The 24098-nt window shown below is 47.5% G+C and overlaps 1 protein-coding gene across 10 annotated transcripts in view; it reads left to right on the forward strand.

Moving 5' to 3' along the window:
- The first annotated feature begins 3284 nt into the window (after positions 1 to 3284).
- Positions 3285 to 24098, forward strand: part of LOC141548932 (UDP-N-acetylglucosamine transferase subunit ALG13-like) — a 32087-nt gene continuing 11273 nt past the window's right edge. For 2 of the 10 annotated variants that reach the window (XM_074278243.1, XM_074278244.1), the window contains exons 1-18: positions 3288 to 3714; positions 4849 to 4932; positions 6684 to 6734; positions 7932 to 7978; positions 10260 to 10332; positions 13192 to 13273; positions 13444 to 13573; positions 14169 to 14250; positions 15561 to 15669; positions 15880 to 15944; positions 16567 to 16667; positions 17590 to 17690; positions 18374 to 18617; positions 19340 to 19456; positions 19630 to 19786; positions 20953 to 21091; positions 22271 to 22303; positions 22407 to 22462. In XM_074278243.1, coding sequence (XP_074134344.1) covers positions 3574 to 3714; positions 4849 to 4932; positions 6684 to 6734; positions 7932 to 7978; positions 10260 to 10332; positions 13192 to 13273; positions 13444 to 13573; positions 14169 to 14250; positions 15561 to 15669; positions 15880 to 15944; positions 16567 to 16667; positions 17590 to 17690; positions 18374 to 18617; positions 19340 to 19456; positions 19630 to 19786; positions 20953 to 21091; positions 22271 to 22303; positions 22407 to 22462 — 1812 coding nt within the window. In that variant the 5' untranslated portion in view covers positions 3288 to 3573. Of the gene's footprint in view, positions 3715 to 4848; positions 4933 to 6683; positions 6735 to 7931; positions 7979 to 8575; positions 8695 to 10259; positions 10333 to 13191; positions 13274 to 13443; positions 13574 to 14168; positions 14251 to 15560; positions 15670 to 15879; positions 15945 to 16566; positions 16668 to 17589; positions 17691 to 18373; positions 18618 to 19339; positions 19457 to 19629; positions 19787 to 20952; positions 21092 to 22270; positions 22304 to 22406; positions 22463 to 24098 lie in introns of those variants that run through there. The other 8 variants (XM_074278251.1, XM_074278245.1, XM_074278246.1 and 5 more) reach the window with 8 other exon arrangements.

Consider the following 24098-nt stretch of genomic DNA (forward strand, 5'->3'; position numbering starts at 1 on the left):
AGTACCCAAATTAGCTTCGTTGCTAGTGAGGTTTAAATTTCAGGGTCCTTTCCCTGTGGAGTATTTAGTTTTATTATGTCGGGGCCACCGGGCCACCCATGAGCTTATGTAATCATTTTCATAGATCCTGTGTTTGCCAGGGAAACTAGTAAGTGAAGAAGTATTTATTAAGTGCCTTTCTTTTAAGTAGAAAGTAAAACAAACCTATGGACCTGTTCATGGTGGCTTAGTAGTTAGTTCTGTCCAAAACTGGAAGTAGGATAAATTGGCTGGGACTTCTCCCCAGGACAGCAAATTTAGCAGTGTGCTGATAGTACTTCAAGTCATTTGGTACCTTAGAAATGATATAACTATAGTACCTAGTTAATCAGAATAATTTGCTAAAATCTTTCCCAAGAGTGGACTTAATGAACTTTTCCACGAATGGGTATTTTTTCATTGTTCAAAATGTTGTGTTTCAAGAGATCAGTTAGCAGGGACTTCAGCTAGTCAGGCCCTTTCTAAAAGGAATCCCCATTTTAACATGTCTGACCAGATTTGTTTTCAGCTCCTCCACAATAAAATAAGCTTGAAATGAAAAGGAAAAAAAGTCGAGGTCTTTAAATCCCTCAGCTTATGTGTCCTGGTTCAGTTTGAACATTAGAAATCATTCTTCTAAAAGTAAAGCTGTTCAGCTGAGAATCACAAGGCCTGTTGGTCCCCCCAATACAGCAGCGGCAACCCCAGCCCAAGTCAAAAGTTGGCCAAGTGTCATTGGTGGCTTTCAGTTGCCATTTTCCAAAACAACGTGAGATCCCAGGTCTTCACCCTTAGATTTGCAGAATAATTCCTTTCCCCTATTTTATTTTATTATATATTATTTATATCCTATTACAATATATAATTTAAATAATACAATAATTTATAACATGTTATCTTTATATATTATATTATATAATATATACATATTTATTTTATTATTATTATTATTTTTAATTGCCCTTATTCAGGATGGAGCTGATAGGAGTTGAAGGAAGAAAGTGGTTGACAGTTGTATTCAGTGGTAACCTGCCTTTGCCTAATTAGGTCAAAGCTAGCCGGCTAAGTCCCCCTGCTCGATTTCCAGTCTGGATTCTTGATACATGTAGAGTCCGAGAACAGTCATTTTTTCCCTACCTCTGAAATACTCTCCTACCTTTCTTCCAGTCTAGAGCATAGAACTAGGGTTCTAAATTAAGGGTCCTTAATTTTTTTTTTTTTTTTTGCATTATGGGTCTAGTGACACTTATGGACACCTTCTCAGAAGAATTGTTTTTGGTAATATTAATATTTTGGATGGAGCACCAGCCCTGAATTCAGGAGGACCCGAGTTCAAATCTGGTCTCAGACACTTAACACTTCCTAGCTGTGTGACCCTGGGCAAGTCACTTAACCCCAGCCTCAACAAAAAATTAATATTTAATTTTCCCCCAGTTATGTGTAAAACAATTTTAACATTTGTTTTTAAAACTTTTGAGTTCCACATTTCCTTCCTTCCTTCCTTCCTTCCCACCTCCCTCATTGAGAAAGCACATTTGAAATTACATAAAATGGTTTCATAAAAGTCATTTGAGAGAAAACATTAATTTCTCTCACCCCCCCCCAAATAAAATCTAAAGAAAATTAAAGTTTAAAAAAGTCTGCTTCAATCTATATTGAGACACAATCAATTCTTTCCCAAGAGACGAATAGTATTTTTCATTCTAAGTCTTTTAGAATAATAGTCTTGGATCATTGTATTGCTGAGAATAGCAAATTCATTCACAGCTGATCATCTTAGATTATTGCTGTTGCTTTGCCCACAGTACATTTCACTTTGTATCAGCTCAGAGATGTCTTTCCACGTTTTTCTTAGAGTATTCAACTCATCATTTCTTATAGCACACTAGTATTCCATCATATTTACATACTACAATTTGTTCAGTCATTGCCCAGGTGATGGGCATCTCCTCAATTTCCAATTCTTTGAAACGAGCTGCTATAAATATTTTTGTATATATGGATCCTTTTCCTTTAAAAAAAAATTCTTTTGGACCATCTGGCTTGTAGGTCAAAGGATATACACAGTATATGTGCTTGGCCATAGTTCCTAATTACTCTAGAATAGTTGAATCAGTTCACAATTCTACCAACAATGTATTAATGGCTCATTTCCCCCAGTTCCCTCCAACATTTATCATTTTCCTTTTCTGTTCTATCAGCCAATCCAAGAGGTGTGAGGTAGTATCTCGGAATTGTTTTAATTTGCATTTCTGTAATCAATAGTGACTTAGAATGTTTTTGTTTTTTTTCATGTAGATGTAAATAGCTTGATTACTCCATCTGAAGACTGGACTCACTCAGCAAAGCATGTGTGATTGAGAGAAATAGGGAGAGAGGGAAAGGAAGAAACAGATGTGGAGATCAGAAAAGAAAGGACTGAAAGAGACAAAAAGAAAGAGAGAACGACAGACACGGAACAAGTGAGGGAGAGAGATTGAGAGAGAGAAATAAAGAGAGCAAAGGAGGGACACAGAGAGAAGTGGAGGCGAGAGAGACAGAGACACGGGGAGAGAAACTAACTTGTCTCTCCACTTCACTTGCAAGATTTTGGGGGCAGAGGCAGCATCTCTGCCAGGGACCAGGGAAAGTTTTCTTTTTTCTGTTTTTAATGTCAAGTGAAAAATGTTAAGGGGGTGGGGGAAGGCCTCGGGCTTGGGATCCGCAGCCTTTGGAATGGGTCGTAAGTGGCTCTGGAGAGGGACAAAGTCCTGATGACAAAAACAGAGAACGAGCATCTCAGGGAGATGCCGCCTGCTCGCACCCGGTCCACCTGCTCTTAGGGAGTAGTCCATTACTTGATTACATTAATAAGGTATTCCCAGCCCTCTGGGCTCCGGCTTGCTGGTGCTTGGAGTTTTCCCGTAGCCATCAGAGACCAGACTCCCTAAGTGCACTCAGCTGCTTTGGGAGGGGGCTGGCTCGGAGATCCCAGTGTGCACTGGAGGGATGGGATGAGTGCGTGGATAATGCTGGGGAGGGACGAGGAATGGATGGATGGGTGATGGTGGAGGGGGAAAGGTTGAGTGAGTGATGGGGGAGGGGAAGCCGCCCGTACTCGCGTTCTCGGGGGCTGAGGTCAGACCGGGCTTTCACCCGCACGTGTATTTTCCCAGCTGCCCCGGATAGAGTGGGCACACGTGATCCTCGGAGGCAGCTCCGGCGAGGGGTTCAGGTAAAGGGGGCCGGTAACTGGGGGCTGTCCAGAGGGGCTCCCCAATCCTCCAAGGGTCGAAGAGCGTTTCTTAGTACCCTGTGGCCATTTGGAGGGGGGCGGGGAACGCCAGCCGTCCCCTCCCAACTTTTCCAGCGCCCCCCAGAGTCCGAACGGCGTCTTCGTTTTCCCCAGCCTCGTCAGCGCCCCCTGGCGCCGCGGCGGCTCGTGCCCCGCCCCCGCCCCGCCCCCGCCCGCCGCGGCTCCTCCCTTCCCCGCAGTTCTAGAGTGCCCCATTCCGGTGGGGCCCCTGTTCGAGGTGCGGGCTCCGCAGCTGCTCCTCTGCCCCCGCCGCGCCCGCGATGCAGAAGGGCTGGAAGAAGCTCCCGAGTCCCCAGACGGTGGTCGAGGGGACCATGGACGAGTACCTGAACAGTCTGGGGCTGTACCGTAAGCTCACGCCCAAGGATGCCTCCTGCCTTTTTCGGGCCATCTCGGAGCAGGTACGCGGTGCCCCGCCCCTCCACCCTCCCTCGAACCTTCTCGGATCCCCCAAACCCACGGCCAAGTCCTTTCTTCCCCCGGGGGAAGGGAGAGCGGTCGGGATTTCGGAGGGAAAAGCCGCCGTCGGGAAAAGGAACTGTGGCAGCCCCGTCCCACCCACCCCGGCCAAATTCCCCCTTCCCTCCACTATTGGGGGGCAGTGGCCCCACCCCCTGGGAAGCCGGCAATTGCTGAGGGAAAACCCGCCGTCGGGAAAAGAAGCGCACTCCAGGCCCTGCCTTCCCCCCCCCCCCTTTCCCCTTCTTCCAATATGAAGGGAAAGCGATCCTCTCCCGCCACGATTGTGGAGGGAAAACCCGCCGTCGGAAAAAGGAGCACACCCCATCCCCTAAGGCCCCTCGCCCCCAATATGAAGGGAAAACCTGCCTTCGGAAAAAGCGCACCCCATTCCTTAAGCCCGACCCTCACTATGAAGTGAAATCTCCCTCCGCCCCCACTATCCAGGGAAAATGTTCCCCACCCCGATTTCTGAGGGAAAGCGGCCCCCTCAGCCCCAAGTGCCGAGGTAAAGCGTTTTTCGGCCCCCCCAGCCCCAAGTGCTGAGGGAAAGCGTTTCTCGCCCCCTCCCAGCCCCAAGTGCTGAGGGAAAGCGTTTCTCGCCCCCCCCCCCAGCCCCGACTGCTGAGGGAAAGCATTTCTCGCCCCCCCCCCCAGCCCCAAGTGCTGAGGGAAAGCGTTTCTCGCCCCCCCCCAGCCCCGACTGCTGAGGGAAAGCGTTTCTCGGCCCCCCCCTGCTCCGAGCGCTGAGGGAAAGCGGGCCTCCTCAGACCCTCGCCCCGAGTGCTGAGGTACAGAGCTTGATCGGCCTTGGAGCTGCACTCCCGCCTCCGTGTCTCCTCGCCCTTCCCCCTTCAGGCCTCGACGTCCCCGCCTGTTCGCCCCCGGGCCCGGTTAGTGTGCGCTTTGCCCTAGGCCCAAGCCAAGCCCCTGCCCCTTCCCTCGGCCTTTATGGCTCTCCCGAGGGTCCGGCCCCTTCTCGGGGGGGGGTGCCTGCTGGTCGAGCCTCGAGCCCCCGGCGCGTGGGGACACAGCCCGCCGGGAAGCCCGAAGTGCAAGCAGTTTGTCTCCTTCAGCTTTTCTCCAGCCAGATCCACCATTTGGAGATCAGGAAGGCATGCGTGGCCTTCATGAGAGAGAACCAGCGCACTTTTGAATCTGTAAGTGGGCCAGGTATGGGGGGGGCAGGGTGCCAGAGTCCTGTCGCTGCTTCTTCCAGGTGGCTCCTCCACATGGCTGGGCTTCCAGGACTTGGGAATCTTCTGCCTTTTATCCCAGTCTTCTATCCCTAGCCTCGAGATCTGCTTGTTCTGGCCTTGTCAGGGTTTAAAAATCATCGTAAATAAAACCGTGCTAGGAACATGGATCTGCGTTCTTCTTACCCCCCCAAAAAAATTAGGAAGCCCTGCCCAAGATGACTGCCTTGATAGCCTGGGTTGACCACGCCGTGGTGCCCCTGGAGAAAAATCGGGCTGAAAGGGAGCAGTGGGGAAACACCTTGCTAGCTAGCCAGTTTGCAAAGCCTATTTGTGGAGTCAGCCTGACGTTTTCATAACTTCTAAGAACATCTGTATGGAGATAGGCCAATGTTTTACTTGTAAGGAAACACAATTAGTTCTGAACATCTGGCCCTGTAAATAATAAACTGTGGTAGCTGGCCCTGTTCCCCCAATATGTTGACTAGAAGAAAAACATACCCCTCTTCGGCACCCTTCTCATCTGGGTCTTGATCACTTATTGATAGCTCTGGAGTTTCCTGGGTGAGAAGACTTGTACGTTGTTTTACCATGTGCGTTTTATATTCCTGTTGATTCTGGACATTAACAGAAGGCTTTCCCAAAGGGCCCTGGCAGTTTTTGTTGGCTGTTAAATTCTGGGGACATTCAGAAGTTCTGTCTTGCCTTCTTTGGGCCTAAATAAAAAGTGAAGCACGTAGTCCTTTGTGTGTGGGATAGAGTCGAAGAGCAACATATTTTACAATGGTGTTAAACCCAGGTTGACAAAAAAAAAAAAAAAAAAAAAAATAAGGGACCATATCTTAGTCCAAGCCCTTGACTTTTAACAGCGTAACTACTTGTGGTGGGCTGCTACAAGTCAGTGTGGGCAGGCTGGCTCATTCAAACAAATCTGGCAGTCTGATTTTTAAAGTAGAGCCAGGTCCATCATCATACCTAAAGGCAACGTTGTGGAAGTTTACAAAAAAACAAACAAAACAAACAAAAAAAACCAGCCAGTGGCATAACTAGTTTTAAAACACCTGATGGCAGAGCAACTCACGGCTTGGGCCATGTCTAGGTTCTGCAGCTTGTTAGCTGTGTGACCTTGGGTAAGTCACCTGTAAAACAAGAAGAGGGGCTGAGACGAGCTCCCAGGCCATGCCCAGCCTTCCCAAACCTAGTCCTGTGGCACAAGTCAGACTTAATGGTTTCCTGTCCGAGTTCTTTGATCTTGCTGGAAACTTCAAGATCTTAAAGTCGTCCCCCTGACCTCATCAATGAGGGCAAGCTTCCCAAGCCCACTCATCAGATCTGGTTTCCTGCTTACATGGTGATTGCCTGATTTGTGTCAATTCTCTTATTTGAAAAGTTGTCATTTCGGATACTACCAGTTAAAAAAAGGCAGCTTTCCGAAGAAATGTTAAAGCGCCTCCAAACTTCAAAGTCTTAAGCTTCTTAGGGGCTGTTGCTACCCCCCCCATTCTCTTTAACTTATTCTAAGTACTACTTGATCTGCAGTGCCAAATGCAATCACCTTTTATTAACTGTAGGAGTGTGGGGCTGAACAAAGTGTATTTGGTCTAGGAGTTTAAATGCAGACCAGCATTAACTCTTGCTTAGGATTGGCATAGTGTAGCATTTGGTATTCATAATGCCATGTAGCTGGTTTAAAGCCGTTTGTTTTATTTTCAAAGTTCGTGGAAGGCTCTTTTGAAAAATACCTGGAACGATTGGGAGATCCAAAGGTAAGCCCAAATAGGTTTTCTTTTTTTTTTTTTTTCCCCCTTTTTTTTTTTTAAACTTTGCTTTGGTATTCATGGGGCCTTGGAAGGTTGGGGATAGGCAGGGTTTGGGAGAAGAGCTAGAGCCAGACAGGATTCCAACTTCTGTCCCTTTAAAGAAATATGGAGAGTCTCTTAAAAAAAAAAAAAAAAAAAGAACAAACAGCTGTTGGAATCAAATGTATTTCTTGGAAAAATGTTAAGAAGTTGACAGCTGACCTAATTCAATTGTCCTGTTTTGAGAATTTATTAATATAAAAGTCACTAAATCTTTTAGTGTTTGGTATTCAGATTAGATTTTTAAAAAAATCTTTTTTTGTATTGTATACTTTTATTTATTTAATTTATTATCTTTTTAAAATTAATTTTATTATACATTTTTTGACAGTATATATGCATGAGTAATTTTTTTTATAACATTATCCCTTGTATTCATTTTTCCAGATTTTCCCCACCCTCCCTCTACTCCCTCCCCTTGATGACAGGCAATCCCATACATGTTACACGTGTTACAGTATAACCTAGATATAATATATGTGTGTAAATCCAATTTTCTTGTGTATTGTATACTTTTAACCCATATCCAATTGATTGCTGTCTTTGGGAAGGGGAAGGAGGGAGGGGGAAAACCATGGGAATCAAAATCTTATAAAAATGAATGTTAAAACTTAAAAAAAAATTTTTGAATTTCCATTAAATTTAAGTAAAAAATTTAAAAATTCTATTTTGAATATATGCACCTTGACTTGATAATTGAAAATAAGATTTCAGAAAGGTCTTTGGGCTCTCTGTCATCATAACTTCTTCAGAACTGGAAATTATAGTGACCAAGGTTTATGCTGTCAGAAAGCAAGTCTCTTCTCCTTTTGGGGTCTTCCAATCTGGAAAATGGAAGGGTTGATTTACTAGATACATGAACTCTGAGGACTTTTCCACCTCTAAAATCTCAGATCCTAGGACTTAACTTCAAAGCTCGGGTTCTAGCATATTCTCAGTGAGCAAAATCAAGGTGGAGGGCTGTGCTGAAAGGCTTAAAATAGATGCCTTTGGGGTGGGGGGGACACATGCAGTTAGAAAATGTTTCTTGGAAATACTTTTAGCTCGAAAAAAAAAAAAAAAAACTTAGCCAAACAAACCGCCGTATGTCCTGTTTATCTATAGGAAAGTGCCGGCCAGCTGGAATTAAGAGCGCTTTCTCTCATTTATAAGTAAGTTTCTGCCTTTCCTCCTTCACGATTCCTCCTGAGCCTTTTAGAGTTCATGGTCACCCCACTAGGAAGGGCATCCCAGTTACCTTGTACTGGCCTTTGAAGGCGTCTTATGGAGTGCCATTTGCCATTGAGGGATAATAGAATAGCCTTAGCTTCTCAGGTTAATCCTTCAGGACTGAAAAGGTCTCTTTTGGGGGGAGTGTGTCGGGTTCTAGGGCTATCTTAGTGCCTGACCCTCTAATAGTAGGATCCCTGTGATTATTATTATGATTTTTTTTTAAACCACAGAATGGTCGGGTTAGGGTTCTTTCTGGGCTAGGGATGATAGGGGGGTGGATGGGTGTATGTTTTTTTGTGTGTGTGTATGTGTGTGTGTGTAAGCTATGTCTCTTGTTGAAGGGCAGTGTCATAATTTACCATTTTTATGCATTGGTCAAGAAGTACATACCTCTCAGGTCCAATTACAGCCCCCTCTATGGCCTGGTGCCCAGGCTAATGCTTTGGGCTCCTCCCTTCTTCCCCCCAAGCTCCTGGCACCGCCTGGGAGGGGGAGTGAGATCCCAGGTCTGCTGCCTCACCAATATAAGCCAGCACATTTGGGAAGTGCTCACTGGGGACCTTGCATCGGGCTAGTCCTCTGACTTCAAGGACCTCACCCATCTTGTTGGAGGGGGAGGGGGAGAGAGACAACCATCTTAGATGGGTGAAGGTGGGTAAGTCATTCTGCCTCTGGATGTCAGTTTTGTTTTTTTGTTTTTTAAATTAAATGGGGAGAAGGGCTGGAAAATCCCTGTTGTCTTAGAATTCTAAATCTTGTGATAAATGTCATCTGGCATATTTAAAAGAAAACTTTGTTCTCTGAGAACCCCCAAGACTCTTGGGTAGAGCGCTTCTCCCCTCTCAGCTCCCCTTAGCACACTTGAGGCTGGAGGTTTTTTTTTTTTAAATAATGACTGCTTTTTCCTTTGGAGGTGATCCTTGACAGGCTTGATGTTAATTTTAGCCAGACTGTAACTGTATGAAAGTGTGTTGGGCCAGAGGTAGTTGGTCACACTGTGTGATTGGACCGAGTCCCTACACCTGCCATAGGACACGATAGCTGGCATTCTTGATGAAAGCCTGCCTAGCTAACAGAAATGAGCCCAACCCATCTCTCTCTCTCTTCCTTCTCCCCTGAGAATTTTGACCTTGGGGAAGTGAGATGACTTTCACAAATGTCCCAACAAGGCAAGCTTGGAGTCTTAAAAGAGTTGTTTGGTGGGATACAGAGGTCCCTGCTTTGAGGGGCCAAACTTGGGGCCTCTGTGATGGTTGAAGCTTTCTGAGCTCATTGGGATCCACAGTTAGGCTTGGCAGCAGATTGGCAGGGGGTTGATGGGGGGAGGGTCTCCCATTAAGATTGGGGAGAGTACCTCCACAAGTCCATTATTTAAGTTTAAGCCTTGGTGCCTAGGGAATGGTGCTGCCTTTAGAATCTGGACGAATCTGGCCTCTGTCGTCTACTTCCTACTCCTTAGGCCCTTTGCTTCCCTGGTTCTTGGTTTGCTCTTTGGTAGCATAAAGTGCTTGGACTAGATGATATCAAAGATCCCTTTCCAAGTTTTGAGAATCTGGACATGTCCTTTGGCTTGTGGGAGTTTTGGTAGCTTCCTCTTTAAAATAGAGGTATTGGACTAGGTGACCTTGAGCTTCCTTGGCCCCTTCTGAATCTGAGCCCACGATTTGGCTTATTTGAGTAATTACTAATGATCTAATGGCTCAAAATGGGGTTCCCAGGTCCCTTCTGTTGACCCCAGGGTCTTGGGTTGTCTGGACACTCATACCATTGAAAAGGAGCTGATTTGAAGGGATAACTAGATGGAGCCCTTGTGTCCTCCTTCTGGTGTTAGGCACGGACAGGCATCTGGTAACTGATTTGCACGTCTGTGCCTTCTCTCTGGTGTGTACACACATATTCCCCGATGGTCAGACTTTTCCTCCCAATTAGGATACTTGAAAGGTGCTGTGTGCCTGTGGGGGACAGTGCCTGCATTGGCCATTTAGCATGGTTTTGCCTAGTGCTGTCCTTGACATGGATTTTGCTATTTCTTGGTGTCTGACTTGTGGGAGAGAGGTATGACAGAGCAGATGCATTTTCTCAAGCCGAGTTGCTGCTTTGATAGCCCAGAGACACTGGCTCGTGTGTTAGTCTTCGTGTGTAAGTCTTCGTGTCTATGTAGAGCACGCCATTGGTGTTTTCCTTTTACCCCTTATTCCTTCCATTTCTCTACCCATCCAGTCGAGACTTCATTCTCTATCGGCACCCTGGGAAACCTCCAACTTTTGTCACAGATAATGGCTATGAAGACAAGGTAAAAACTGGAAACGAGGGTGTCAGTCGTCTTGTAGGGAGAAATGGATGTGAAATGTAGGCTCGCCGGGAGGTTAAGGAACACAAACTTTTTGAAGTTTGGTCAAGCTGCTTTACCCTACCCAAGCAATAAAGCGGGGAAGGGGCGGTACAGTCATGGGATATGGCTCCATTGATGTCTTTTCTTCCCATATGGAATTAAGACTAGCTAGTTTGTCAAGGCTAGTTGGAACGTTCCACTGGGTAAGTGTCTGAATTGAACCAGCCTCTCATTTCATTAGAGGAAGCTGAATATGGCCTAGTTGGGCATTGAGAACGGAGCTGGCCTAGGGGCCCCTGTGACACATAAACCTACACTTCATGACCTCAGTGGAACATTTCTTTCTGGGCATTCCCTAGCCCAAGGTCCTGTCCCTATCAATCATACTCAGCGTTTTACTTAGGAGCAAGACGCCTTCAAATGATGGAAGGTGAGACTCCGAAGGCTTAGGCTATAACTCTAGCATTAGGAAGAAAAATCTGAGGCAAGAAGGATTATCAGATTTGCCTAAGTGACTTTTTTTTTTTTTGCCCTTGTGAAGGAAATCTTTAATTTTCTTCCATGATTACTTAGACTGAGAAATGAAAAGATTAGAGATGATTGCCTTCTTCTGAAGACTCTAGACTTGTGGAGGGAACGGGAATTTTGATTGGAAGTTAGGAAGGGAGGGCAGGTGATCTGGGGTACTGGGGGTGAGACAGATTTGGGTGGAATGGTCTGCCTGAAGATGGCTGAGGGGGAGGGGAACATGCCAGTGTACCAAGAGGTGAGTCTGGAGGGCATGGCCAGCGTGTTGGCCGGGGTCTTCCCAGAGACCTTGTGAATGTTTTCTGGTTCTGTAAAAACTGTGCTTTATAATATGGCTTCTCTTCCCAACTGTTTCCTCCCTAGTTCCTTAATATAGAAAGGTGAACAGAGTCAAGCTGGATTTGTTCCAAGTAAGAGAGAGGAGACAGCTTGACCTTGTGAGTTGCCATTCTGAGAAAGGGGGTTGAGAGAGCTGATTTTTCTTTAAAGTTGTTTTTAAATTTTCCTCAAACCTTGCAGAGTAAAGGTTTGATAAGTAATGGAGGCATGGAATTCTTGAGATGTCCTCTGTTCTTGGATTCTTGGGGATTAGCAATCCAGCTGCCCGCTTGTGGTAGGCATGTAGCAGTGTTGCCCAGGGTTCCCCATACCCAGCCTGTCTTAGTTCTCCTTGGGCATTTGAGTTATCTCTTGGCCTCCATGAAAGCCTAGTCCAACCTAGTAGAAAGTGGAGGTTTAGGGGCATCTGCTTTGGTCGAACTTTCTGGTGTAGTGTCTTCCTATGGATAGCCCCAGACAGATGTGAATGCACGCTCAGTGTCAAGTGCTGTGAGCCCTCTCAGAAAGTGTAGGTGAACAAACGAGGATGTTGTCTTCCATTTTCCTTGATAAGTGGCCCTTCAGTGAAGCCTAGTGCTGCCCAGAGCAGTCCTGTCCACTTTGTTAGCAAGCCGGTTCTCAATTCTGCCTTTTGCTGCCGTTGTCCAAAGTTCTGTCCACTGGGATCAGGTTCCACTTGGCTGGCCCACATGACTGCTCATGTCTCATCGACCTTAGTGGTCTTTTCTTTAGATTGAATGTCCCCAGTTCATTTAACCAATGGGATAGTTGCTGGATTTGGAGGCAGGAAATGTGGCTTCAGAGCTCTGGCCTTAACCATCTGGGCAGCTCTGGCTGAAACCTTTGACCTGTCTGGGGTTCTGCTCTTCTGACAAAGGCACTAGATGGGATCTAAAAGGGAATAGCTTTAAAGTGAGCTTTATCCTGGTAACCTCCCCCTCCCCCTGACATTTGCTTTAGCACCAATATCCTCAATTGAAAATCCTAACCTAAATGGGTTGTTGAGGATCTGAACAGGGCTAAGAATAGGTAGGTGCTCCCTTCCCTAGGTCTTGTACCCTGCCTTCTGTAAGTGACCTAAGGTCACATCAGCTTTGGGAGCTGCTATGCCATCCTTCTCTCACTGAAGCTGCAGTTCACTGAGACTCTGAGATCTTTTTCAAGATAACCCAGTGTATATCCTCCCCACCTCTATTGTGATGATTTTTTAAACATCCCAAGTGAGATTTAGCTTCATTTAATTTTGTTCTTGTTAGATTTGGTCATTCTAAGCTGGTGAGCTCTTTTTAGATCTTCATTTGCATTTAAGATGCTCGTCTTGTCCAGCTTTGTCTTACCTCTGAACTGCTTAATTGTGCCATCCATGCCTTTATCTGAATCCTTGATAGGAATGTTAATAGCACATGGTCAGACAGATCTTGGAAAGAGTTGACATTGATTCTTGTATTAATGGGTGTCCTTTGGGTCTGGCCACTTGGCGGTTCTGAATCTATTTGACTTGCTCCCAACTCTATTATTGTCCGTGAGGGTGACGGTTCTCAGATGCTCTACTTTAGGCCAGGTATAACTCTCCGGATTGCTTCTGCTCCTGTTCTGTGGATTGGCAGCAGGCTAGGCTCTGTTTGGGCCCATGGGGGTCCCTGGGCAGCTTGAGCTCCTGGAAGGCCAGTTGGATTTTGATTGGGTCTGTACAGCTTCTGTTCTGAAGACTCAGTAAGAACTTGTCTTAAAATCTAGTGTTACCATTCTGCCGAAAGGTCTCTCACCGTGTGACCTTTCCAGAACCAGCTGTGGGCTTTGGGGCTGGTTGGTGGCTGGCTGAGTGTGAAGTAGCATTAATGAAATCATGCTTACATATATATGTCTATATGTATGTGTGTGTATATATATATACACACGTGTGTATGTGTGTATATAGACACATACTCTTTCCCCCCCCCCCCATGCCTCTAGATCATGCTCTGCTGTTCCAGTAATGGGCATTATGACTCCGTGTACACCAAGCAATTTCAGGCTGATGCCGCCGTTTGCCAGGGTATGTAAAGATTTAGTGATCTTGGTCCCCTTTCCTTTTGTTTGCTAAGGGGGGGAGGCAAACGACTGCCTGGAAAATGTCGCCAGTCCCCGTGCTGCAGCAGAGCTCGTTGCGCTGGGGGGAGGTGCGATGCTGACAATTAAAGGGATCTGCTCCTTCTCCCCTCTCAGCTGTACTCTATGAAATTCTCTACAAGGATGTGTTTGTTGTGGATGGGGAAGAATTGAAAACTGCCTTTGAGGTATATCGTGAAAATGCCAGGAAGAACAGAAACGGCAACTCCTCGGGGAGTGATGACAGGTTGGACCTCTACAGCTCCCTTTGTAGCAATTGTAATGATTTCCATTCTTGGTCCCAAGAGGGGGAAAGGAGACTCCCTGATCCTGTTGTTTCTGGGATTTCATGCCTGAGCAGCTAGCTGCTGGCCAGTCTGTAACTTTGTGGGGAGAATGACTTATCTGCTTTTTACATCGGCGAGTCCCAAGGTGGGGGGCTCTCAAAGCCCCCCCCAAAAAAAAGAGAGAGAGAGATTGAGGTTAGGTCTGTTAAAATTGTGGCTCTGCCATATACTTGCTGTGTATCTTGGGGTAAGCAGAGCCTCAGTTTCCTTCTCTTTAACATGCAAGTGATCAGACTCGGTGGTTCTGGGACTCTGCCCCAATTCACTTTCCAGTTGTGGTGTACTGTGACCCCCAGACCCCATCCTGGGTTCCCTGTGGTCCACCACAGTCCTCGGTTGGGGTGGGGAGGAAGTCGAGGGGTTGGATTGGAGCTGAATTTCTTTCCTGCTGGAGCACCAGCAGATGGCGCCGTCTACCAGGGCTTAGACAAGAGGCTTGCTCTTCCTCCCCTATGCTGCCAAGCCTAACGGACTTTATCTTTGCTGATTGAGCAGGATGGACGAATGGGGCCCGAGCACCAGCAGTGGCCATGAGCACCTCTCTGATAGGTACAGGCACGGATCAGAGGAAGGAAAGGTTGGTTCCCTGTTGCAAAGGCTCCTGTCTTTGGTTGGCGCTCTTTCCTCAGAGGTCACTCTTGGCTTGAGACTCCAACCCTTAACTTAACTTTTAGCCTCCAGTCCTTAATTTTATTGATGAAATGGGACAAACTTGGGGTTCCCTTGGTCCTAGAACAAGCATTTCTGAAGCTCCTTCCTAAAATCCAGTTGAAAAGCCTTTATAAGCACAGCGATTCCCAAGTTTATCACCAGAACCTTGGAAGTAAAGCTTTCCTGCTTATTTTCCACAGCTCTGCTTTCTGTACCATTGAGGAATCCCAATCTAGAACGTTCTATAATTTGCTTTTCACTTTCTGAAGCTCCGTTAGCCGACGGCCCCTTTCTCAAGCTTTTTCTCGCTAGGGTAGCGCACTACACTGGTTTGGGGCTCCAATCTCAGGGCTGTTATTGACCATCTGGGTAATCTTGGCCAACCTCACTTTCTCTTTTTTTTATAAAATGAAGGTATTGGGTTCAAATCTCTACCTGTCCTGGCAGTTGGGGTTCTTTCAGCTTTAGTGTTTTGTGACTAAATTTTCTGAGTGATCTTGGAGAAGGCACGGGCACCGGCTCTATCTGGACTCCCTTTACCTCCCCTCACAAATGAATTTGTTAAACCTCTACAAAAACTGGGTGATACTGTTAGCTCTCTTTTCTGGCCCTGGCTTCCTTCTTTTGGTTTAAAATAAATAAAAAAAGATTAGACCAAATGTTCTTTGAAGTCTCTTGAAGCTCAGATGTTCAGTAGCCACGAGCAGGGCATTGCCCCTGTCTGGGGCCTCCTTTTCCTTTTTTATTAAACGAGGGGCTTTGGAAGACGTCTCCCCAATGCCCTTCCATTCCCCATGTCTGGATAGCTTTGGAATCCACTCCCAAGTAGCAAGTGACCTCAGGTGATCCTGGTGAATAACAGTACAGCAGGTCCCAGAAAAACCTTGGTGGCAGAATGAACTAAGGTGGCAAATCAAATGCTGACTTGCCCAGGTTGTGTTAATTTGACCAAAGAAGGGAGGACTTGGTACCTATTGGTAGATAGGCCAGTGATGCAAGTGGATTTTTTGCCTGGCTCCAGCCATCTCTCCCACATGTTTCATGGAGTTGCCTCAGGCATCTCTTCTTTGGAGGTCTAGGTGTCAATGCCCAGAGAGCCCCCACTCCCCGCTCTCTCTCTAAAAGAGGAGCAATAAGGGGAAGATAGACCTCATGTAGACATTTGTCCCCAAAACTGGAATAAACTGAGTATGGAAAGGGAGTTGCAGCTGTAGTTATTTAGGAATCTTGTTTCAGTTTGCAGAGAATGTGTCCAAGATGCCTTTTCCCTACAAAGTACTGAAAGCTCTGGACCCAGAGATCTACCGCAATGTGGAGTTTGATGTTTGGCTGGACAGCAGAAAAGGTGGGTATTCGGGGCATCCTCCTGCCCTCGAGGTCTGGGCTTCATCTCAGCCTTGGGGGAGTCATTATGAGGAGGCCAACTTCATGTTCTCCGTGGCGAGCCTGTGATGCAGGATTGCTGTTTTAGTCACCTGTGTCTAGAAGGTACGATTGAGGACGGCCACATGGCTTCAATCTGACTTTTTGCTCTGTTTCCTCGTTTGCTTTACAGAACTTCAGAAATCAGAATGCATGGTGTTTGCTGGGAGGCAGTATTTTCTGGGAGACAAGTGCCAGGTAGGGTTGGTGCCATTGTCCACAGCTTGAGCAGCGTCCGATTCACCCCCTTTCCCAGGGCTGGCTGTAAGGATCAGACCGCAACCTGCCTTTGTACCCACTTGGCCTTCGGTGGTGGATAGAGAATGTGCCCAGTTAACTAACTGTCTGGCCAAATAGCTACCCGACACTTGGAACTGGACGGAACTGGCCACCATGAAAGGAGTGCAAGCCTGGGTACTTCTGGCCTTTAGGCTAGGCTGAGGCTTTGCTGTTCACTAACTCAAAAGTTCACCTAGAGTTTGAAGTATTTTCAGGGCCCTTGGCCCAGAGTTTTCTACTTTGAGATGCTTGAGTCCCATCTGATGGGAATTAATACCAATTTCTTCTTCTTCATCTTATGGGATCTTTTTATTCTTCTCAAATCTCAGCAGCTTAGCAAGCTGTCTATATGTGGTGAGGTCCTGAAGAATGAGGACCTCACCTTGGCCTAGCAAGGATCTGCCTTCTGTTGGCTACCCCTTCTCCTGCATGGCATTCCTGGGTAGAACTGGCACTGGGCTGGGCCCCCAGGGCCAGAAGGGACCCAAGCCCTAGCTATGTGTGCCTGTAGCAGCTATTCCCAACACCCTTTGCTCTTCAGGTTCGGTTGGAGCCAGGAGGGAGATACTACAATGCTCACATTCAAGAAGTCGGCAGTGATAATACCTCAGTGACAGTCTTCATCGAGGAGCTTGCAGAGAAGTGAGTGGGGACTCTGCAGGGGCAGCTACTCATTGACATTTGACCCTCACATTTCACCAAGTGCTTTATGGATCTTTCCTAATTTGAAACTCTTAAACCCATGAGGGCGCTGCTGCTGTTATTGTTGACCCCATTTTTACAGATGGGTAAAATGAGTTAGAGAATAGTCAAAGATACTTGCCCGGACTCACAATTGCTAAATGCCCAAGGCCTCCCCAGCTTTCAGTCCAGATAAGCCCTTGAGCTTAGCTCTGCAGAGTTGTCTTCCCTCCCCACTCCCAGGCATTACCAGAAGTGCAGCTTTTAAAAGTTGGGAATGCATAATAAATTGCCTAGCTCCTGCTTTGCAGTGTGGCAAGTACCTAATACCTACATGCAAAGCCCCAAGCTTAGATACTGGGGGTGGAGTATGGGTATAGACCCCTCCCCCAGTTTCTACCTTCCAACTGCTTTATTCTGCTGAGCAGCAAGAGCAGAGAGCCCAGTGCAAGGCTCTGATTTCTGTACTTGGGGATGAGATGGCACTTGAGTAAACCCAACCCCTGGTAGCCAGGCACTTAGGCTCAAATTTGAATGGTGAGAGATCTATAACCTCCAGAAGCGTTTTGGCACAGATCTGATCTCATGAGAGCAGGTAGTGCACGTGGACCAGTTGGGGCTACGATCCCCATTGGGGGGGAGTCTTCCGAGATTTTGTTAGGAGGGGATTCTGGTCATGAATTGGTTTGTGTCCCAGTTGCGCACATAGGAACTTCCATACAGTGCCAGCTCTAAGGGCCATAGTCTACACCCAACACTTTTTCTTCTTGGAAAAGGTCTTTGTATTACTCAGAATTTTTCTACCCTGGCAGCCAAAATCTGATGTTTAGGGTTTGCAACAGCAAAGGGACACCTCCTGATGGGTGCCCTCCCTCTCTTTCAGGCATGTCATCCCGATGGCTAACTTAAAACCAGTGACTCCAGTGACTCCAGTGACACCCGTTCCTGTCTGGAGTGTGCTTTCTAATCGCAGAGGAGTAGGAGGTAGTGGAGTAGGTGGTGGTGGTGGAAGTGGTGGTGGTGGTGGAACAGCAGCAGGAGGAGCTGCAGGAGGAGCTGCAGGAGGAGCAGCAGGGGGCGCAGCAGGAGGAGCAGCAGGAGGAGCAACAGGGGGCGCAGCAGGGGGAGCTGCAGGAGGAGCTGCAGGGGGAGCAGCAGGAGGAACAGCAGGAGGAGGAGGAAACAACAACAACGTTGGAGGAACATACCCCAAAATTACTGGTGGTTATGCTCCAGAAGTGGGTTTGTATCTGGAAGACTTTGCTTGACCCCCTCCTTCCAATTATTTGCTTCATATGTCTGCCTTCCTTCCCTGATTATTTTGCAAGGGATTTCTAAATTCCTGGATTGAGGATCTTTGGAATTAAAACTTGATGGTAAAAGCCCACTCCTTGACTGTGGTTGGGAAACACTTGCCATCAGGTGTCTGTTGACTGCTAGGCGCTGTGCTGTGGGGAGGGCCTGAAGGGGGGTGGTGGTAGTGCTGCAGCAGGAGTAGAAGGTCCACGGGCCAAGCCGCTCCCCCTGATGACCGTCCGTGATGCCCTGGACCTAGACGGTGGCTGATGAAATTTTGTTGGGGCCTTTTTTGCAGGGGGGGAGGGATGTTCTCTCCCAAAGCCACATTTTCCATGTATTCTTCTATTCTTTTCCTCCTTCAATGGCAGATCTGGATGTGAAGGGACGGAAGAGGATGTTGAAGAAAGTTCGTGGGAAGGAGGTTTTCATGACTGTGGCTTACAGCAGAGGGGAGCCCATGCTCCCCCCCCGCTTCCAGCACAACCTCCACACCGGCCGTGCCTCTCCCATCCATTGCCTCCCACAAAACAGCAGTGCTGTGGTGACTTACGATCAGTTCCGTTCCCAGCAACCACCACCTCAGAGACACGGGCGGGGCTTTGGCATGAACAGGTAAGCCCTGCCCCTTGAATCTGTGGAACGGCTGAGGATCTCACAGGCTCCTTCTCACGGTCTATCCTTTTTTGTCTTTGAAACGGTTCTGAACTTGGCAAGCCAGAACTAAAATGAGTACCAATGTAGACTGAGCAGAGAGGGCAACTTGTAGCTGCCTTTTCTTAAATGTACGTGAAATCTGCCAAATCTCTTTGCTTCTTTGGAGCCTTCCTTCGGTTCTGTTTATTTGCCCTCTCTTCCCCCAAATCTTGGGGCATGGACGCAGAGGGTGTTTCCTCCTGGCGCCCACACCCTTGACGTTCAGCTCCCTCCACAAACTTGTTTAAGGGGGTGGATGCCATCCGTCCTGATAGGCCCTGTATCCTCGCTGGGGCTCCTCACTGTGCAGTTCTGCTGAGGGCCTTGTCTTGTGCATTGTTCTTTGGGTTCTCCAGAGTTCCCTAGGGTTCTTGATATGAGGTTTCTTATTTGACTTGGAGAGATGGTTTCCTCGGGGTGAGTAGGATAGAGGGCAATTTGTGTACCACATGGGTGCCAGAGGTTTTGCCAGCAGCCCAGCAAAAGAGGGACCAGTAGAGAAGGTCCCTGGGATATACAGCAGTGTAGTTTTGGTAAGGATGTTCAAAGCCCCGTGTTTTTTCCCATGTTACTACTAAGACCCATCACTTGCAAAGTTGGCAGTGAGCACCAGTCAATGGTTCTCTGCCTTTTGCTCACAGGGGAGGATCACCTCGATATATAAATAGAAGCAACATGGTCACTCCTGAGATTCCGTTCTATCCTGGGTCGGGCAAAAGATGCTTCCCGAGCTATGACAACTTTTCATTTCGGTCTCGGTGAGTGAATGTCTTGGGGGGAGAGAGGGGGAAGGAAGGACAGAGGAAATGTGGGGAGCAGCAAGTTACATTAAGGGGAAAAAACTATTGCTGTGTTTTTCAAAATGGAATCAAATAAGGGAAGCAGAGTTCTGCCTGTTAGCCCTACCCCTTCTCTCCCTTTCTTCCTAAAGTTCTTACAGCCGGAGCCGCCGGCAGATGCACTGTGTGAATAAGGAATGCCAGTTTGGCTTTCCCTCTGAGCCTGGACCTTCACCTAGGGGCCTGGAGGAAACAATCACCTATTATGAGATTGAAGAAGGTGATGATACTACTTATCCAGCGATAGTGGTGAGTGGCTGCTTCCTCACCAACCTGACCTTTGGAGGGGTCGCTGGCCAGATATACATGATGGCCTCTGGATCCTAGGCAGAAAGGTGGAAAGCAACAACCTTGAAGGCCATCTGGTCCAAAGAGAGACCAAAAGATGTATGGAAGGGAGGGTGTCAGCAGGCCTGGAGCTTGAGGCCAGGTCCCTGGACCCCACTTTGGGCAGGGGGAGCTGTAGCTAGAGACTTTGACTGAAACATGGAGCTGAAGCTTAGAAGATAATTAAATCCTCTAGGAAGTAGTGTCTGGTTCAACACTCAACTTTAAACAATCTCCCTTGCTGGGAGGCACATTTAGACCGCAGTTTATCTGAAAAAGATCTGTGGGTATTAGTGGACAGAAAGCTCGTCACTGTTCAGTAGTGCGATATGTTGGCTAAGGAAGTCAGTGCAATCTTGGGCCCTGTTAAGAGGGGCCAAGAGTTCCAGACGTTAAGGAGAGGATACTTCCTTTGTCCCCTGGAGTATAGTACAGTTCTGGGTACCACAGAACCAAGCTAGTTTGCTAAGAAGGGCAGCTAGGGTTATGAAGGGCCTTGAGTCTCTACTGCAACAGGAGCCCTTGAAGGACCGAGGGGTACATAGCATGGAGAAGAAGAGATGTGGGGTGGCAGCTCTTTTCATGTCTCCAACTGGAACTTCCCCTTCCTGGAGGTCTTTGTGCAAAGGCTGAATGGCTACCTGTACACGGGGGACAGGCTGGACTGGGCAGCTGCTGAGGGCCCTTTCAGGGCCAAGGCCACGAGGCAGGCGTCCTGGGCTCCCCCCTTTTTATAGCAGATGCTTCAGTGAGTTGCCATAGCCCAAAACATCATCCTGGCCGGCCCCCTAGCTGATGAGGCAGGGAGTCCTTCCGGCCTTGGGAACGTAGCATGTGCAGCTCGGTCTGTTTACCATTTCCCAGGCCATCCTGATTGCTCCCTTGTAACTGTAAGGGGAACGTAGGTTGGGCTGAGTTCTTCTGAACCCAAGGCCTGAGGTGGGAATTGTGTTCATCTGGGAAACATCCTTTTCTTTTCTGGGTCATAGAGGCAGCCTCCTCAAGGATAGAAAATATTATTGTAATCTTTATACCCCAGAGGAAGGTGCACCTGCTAATCCATCCTTATGTGTATTTTCTGATTTCAGCCTCGGAATACCCCATCACCAATGGCTCCCGCTGCCGCCACCGGATACTGGGTAGCAAGACAGGGGTCCAGTGCTATAACCTCAGGCAAACCAGCTGTGACTGCATCCGAAGAAGACGTAGATGAGCCCACTGACAGTGGTGGGTGTGACACAGTAGCCTTTAGCTTGTGGAGGTCTAGAGTCCTGTTGGCTTTCTCCTGAGGGATGGATGGACAGAGAAGTCATCCGCCTATTTTTTGGGGGGGGTAGAGCCAATCATTTGATTAAGAAAGCAAAAGAGAGGAGCTATGCGATTAGAATGTAAGAAAAGGGGTGGCAGCTGAATGAATGGCATTCAATTGGCATTGGTTGGCGTTTACCTCATGCTGCCCATCCCACTTCCAAGGAGCTCCTCATCTCTCCAGTGTGGGAGCAGTGACCATGACAGCAGCCCGACTGTTGGTGCCGAGTCCCAGCATGCTGGGCTCCTTTCCTTTTTGGAACAGGGTTAGTTATACAGAAATACAGATCTAGTAATCGGGGGAATACTAGAACTCATCTTGGTCAGATTAGTTTTGGGGAGAGGCAAGGCTGAGACTGGGTCTTTGACTTGGGGTGTAGGGAAGTCCTGAAGAGCAAACCTCTATTCCAACATAGGCTACTTAGGGGCAGGCCTACATTAATGGGAGGGCAGGTGCCACGAATAGCACTGACCCCTGTGCTCTTCTCCCCACCTTGTCCTCCTATTGTTTCACCTTTATCTTGATTTGAGAAAAACATTTGTCAATCTCTTAGACTTTGCTTACGAACAAAATGCAGAGGGATGGGCTCAACAGCAGTTGAATTAAGATTCGGAGCTGGTTAAAGGATCAAACCCAAGGAATTTAGGGTTCCAAATGTGGGTTATGGGATCCCAATTTGGTAGCAAATGGTTAGATTTTGGATTGTGATGAACAATTGGGCTGACCCCCAGTGACAGTAGTGGTGTAATATTGGCTTTTGCAGTTACCAGAAATCAAGGTTGAGGTTACAAATGTGTACCTTAAATGAAGCCAGCAAACACCTGAGAGAGCTTGGCCCTTTGGCTTTCCTCAATTGAAATTCTAGATCGTAGTTGGAAAGGAAACCTGGAAGTGACCACCGTGCTGTTGGCTCGCTTGCATCCTTGGGGTTAGAGAGGGGTTCTCAGAGAAGTAGCACCTCAAGGAGCTGCTTTCAAAACAGCCAATTGTGGGTGGCAGGAAGTGTGATCTCTGAAATCAGATTGTCCCCAAGGGGACTCTGGAAGGCTTCTGTTGACTGATCTCACTGAAGAAACTCTTTTTGTCCTCTTTCCTAGGTGAATATCATGACGACTACATTTATCCCTCAGGTCAGTTCCCTTTGACCTTTTTTATTCTTGGTTCACAAAGTGGTATGTCACGTCATGGGATCGCACACTGACCGGGCGTTCTCACTTTGCCTCTTCCTTGCAGAGAGAGACTATGAGACTCCATCTGTTTATAGCACTGCTGAATCGACTGCTAACCTGGTGAGTTGGAAGCCTTCCCACTCCTGGAGATAGGGGAGTTGGTAGGAGAGGGCAGAGCCTCTTGGGCAGGGCCGACTTAGATGAGAATTCTGCTTGCTTTTGGGTAGATCTTTTTTTCCTGTCACAGCTGGCCCTTGTGCTGGTTCCAGGTTCCCAAACTTGACAGTGTCTTGCCTTCTTGGCACAAGTAAACCTAGGGAATTTGAAGGCATAAAGAGAATTGAGCACGTATGGCAGTTGATGGTCTCCTAGGTCTAAGCCCGATGCAGAGATGACATATGCTGTATCACATTGATAAGCCAATGAGACCATGAGAATAACATGCCCAGTTTCATGTGAATGGGCTCTGTTGGTACCAGTTGGCATAAATCCCATACAAACGCCCCAGACTATTGAAGAGATAGCAGCTAGATCTCCAAGGCGGCCTTCTGTGGTCCAGCCTCCTCTTCTCTGCAGGGGACTCTAGTAATAAAGGTGCCATGGAGGCCAATGAGCGAGTTAATAAGCCTCTGCCTAGAAACACTAGAAGAAGAGGAGAGCCAAAGGCAGAGAAGGAAGCAAGATTACAAACTTGAGTTTTATTTTCAATAGCAAATGAAAAGCTGCTTGGTTGAAAAATCCAGTTCCCGATTTTATTTGTAGACTGTTAATATTTGAGTGTGAGAGCAGCTCTGACCTCAGAGCTACGGGCAATTCCCACCAAGCTCTTAGATGAGAACGGGCAGAGACGTTACTGATCTACATGAGTGGAAGGCATTTCCACCCTGGGACTTACCGACGCCTGTGAAATGACAAAGGGAGCCTAAACCCAGATGTGAAAGGGATTAGGGAACTTGCCATGACAATCATTGGGAACTTCAGAACCAATGAGGGCCAGCTGGAGAATGGGAAGAGATGGGGGTGCAGAGGGAGAGAGTGAGCAGCTGGCAAGCTTGGGACCCTTTGTGTTGAAATTAGGAAAAAAGGACTACCTACCATGATAGTGCTGGCATGGGGAATGCCCTCTAGAGGTACAAGGAGGCTCCTTTTCTTCATCTTATAGTCCTGAAGGAGTTGGCTTAAATGCTTAGGGTCAAGCTGCCAAAGACCTTTGGATCCCTACAGGCCATTGATGACTTGGAAAGCCATCTCTTAACATTCTCTATGTTCTATAAGCTTTGTGTGACTTTGTGAAATATATCCTAACTTCAGATTAGTTAAGTTGGGCTCCTGTGCTATAGAGCTAGCGCATGTCAGAGAGGGGACCAGAATCCGGGGCTTCCCGGCTTGGAGTTGCCGTGCTGCCCCTGGCTTGTCATGTAGCCACTTCTTTAGGTTTGGCGTAGAGCAGGGGTTCTCAAACTACGGCCCGTGGCCAGATGCGCCCCGCTGAAGATGTGTATGTGGCCCGCCAGGTTATGGCAAATGGGCTGAGAGGTGGAGACAGAATGTGAGTTTTATTTTTACTGTAGTCCGGCCTTCCCACAGTCTGATGGACAGTGAACTGGCCCCCTATTTAAAAAGTTTGAGGACCGCTGGCGTAGAACCTTCTGTGGTCCTTGACCCTAGTAGGGGAAAGAGCACTAGGTGGCAGTTGAGCACTTGTGGCCAGTTAGCCTCAGACCAGGACTTGTGTCGTTTTCCTGGCTGGCAGGTC

Source organism: Sminthopsis crassicaudata, chromosome X, assembly GCF_048593235.1.
Source record: "Sminthopsis crassicaudata isolate SCR6 chromosome X, ASM4859323v1, whole genome shotgun sequence".
In the NCBI taxonomy this organism is placed as follows: Eukaryota; Metazoa; Chordata; class Mammalia; order Dasyuromorphia; family Dasyuridae; genus Sminthopsis; species Sminthopsis crassicaudata.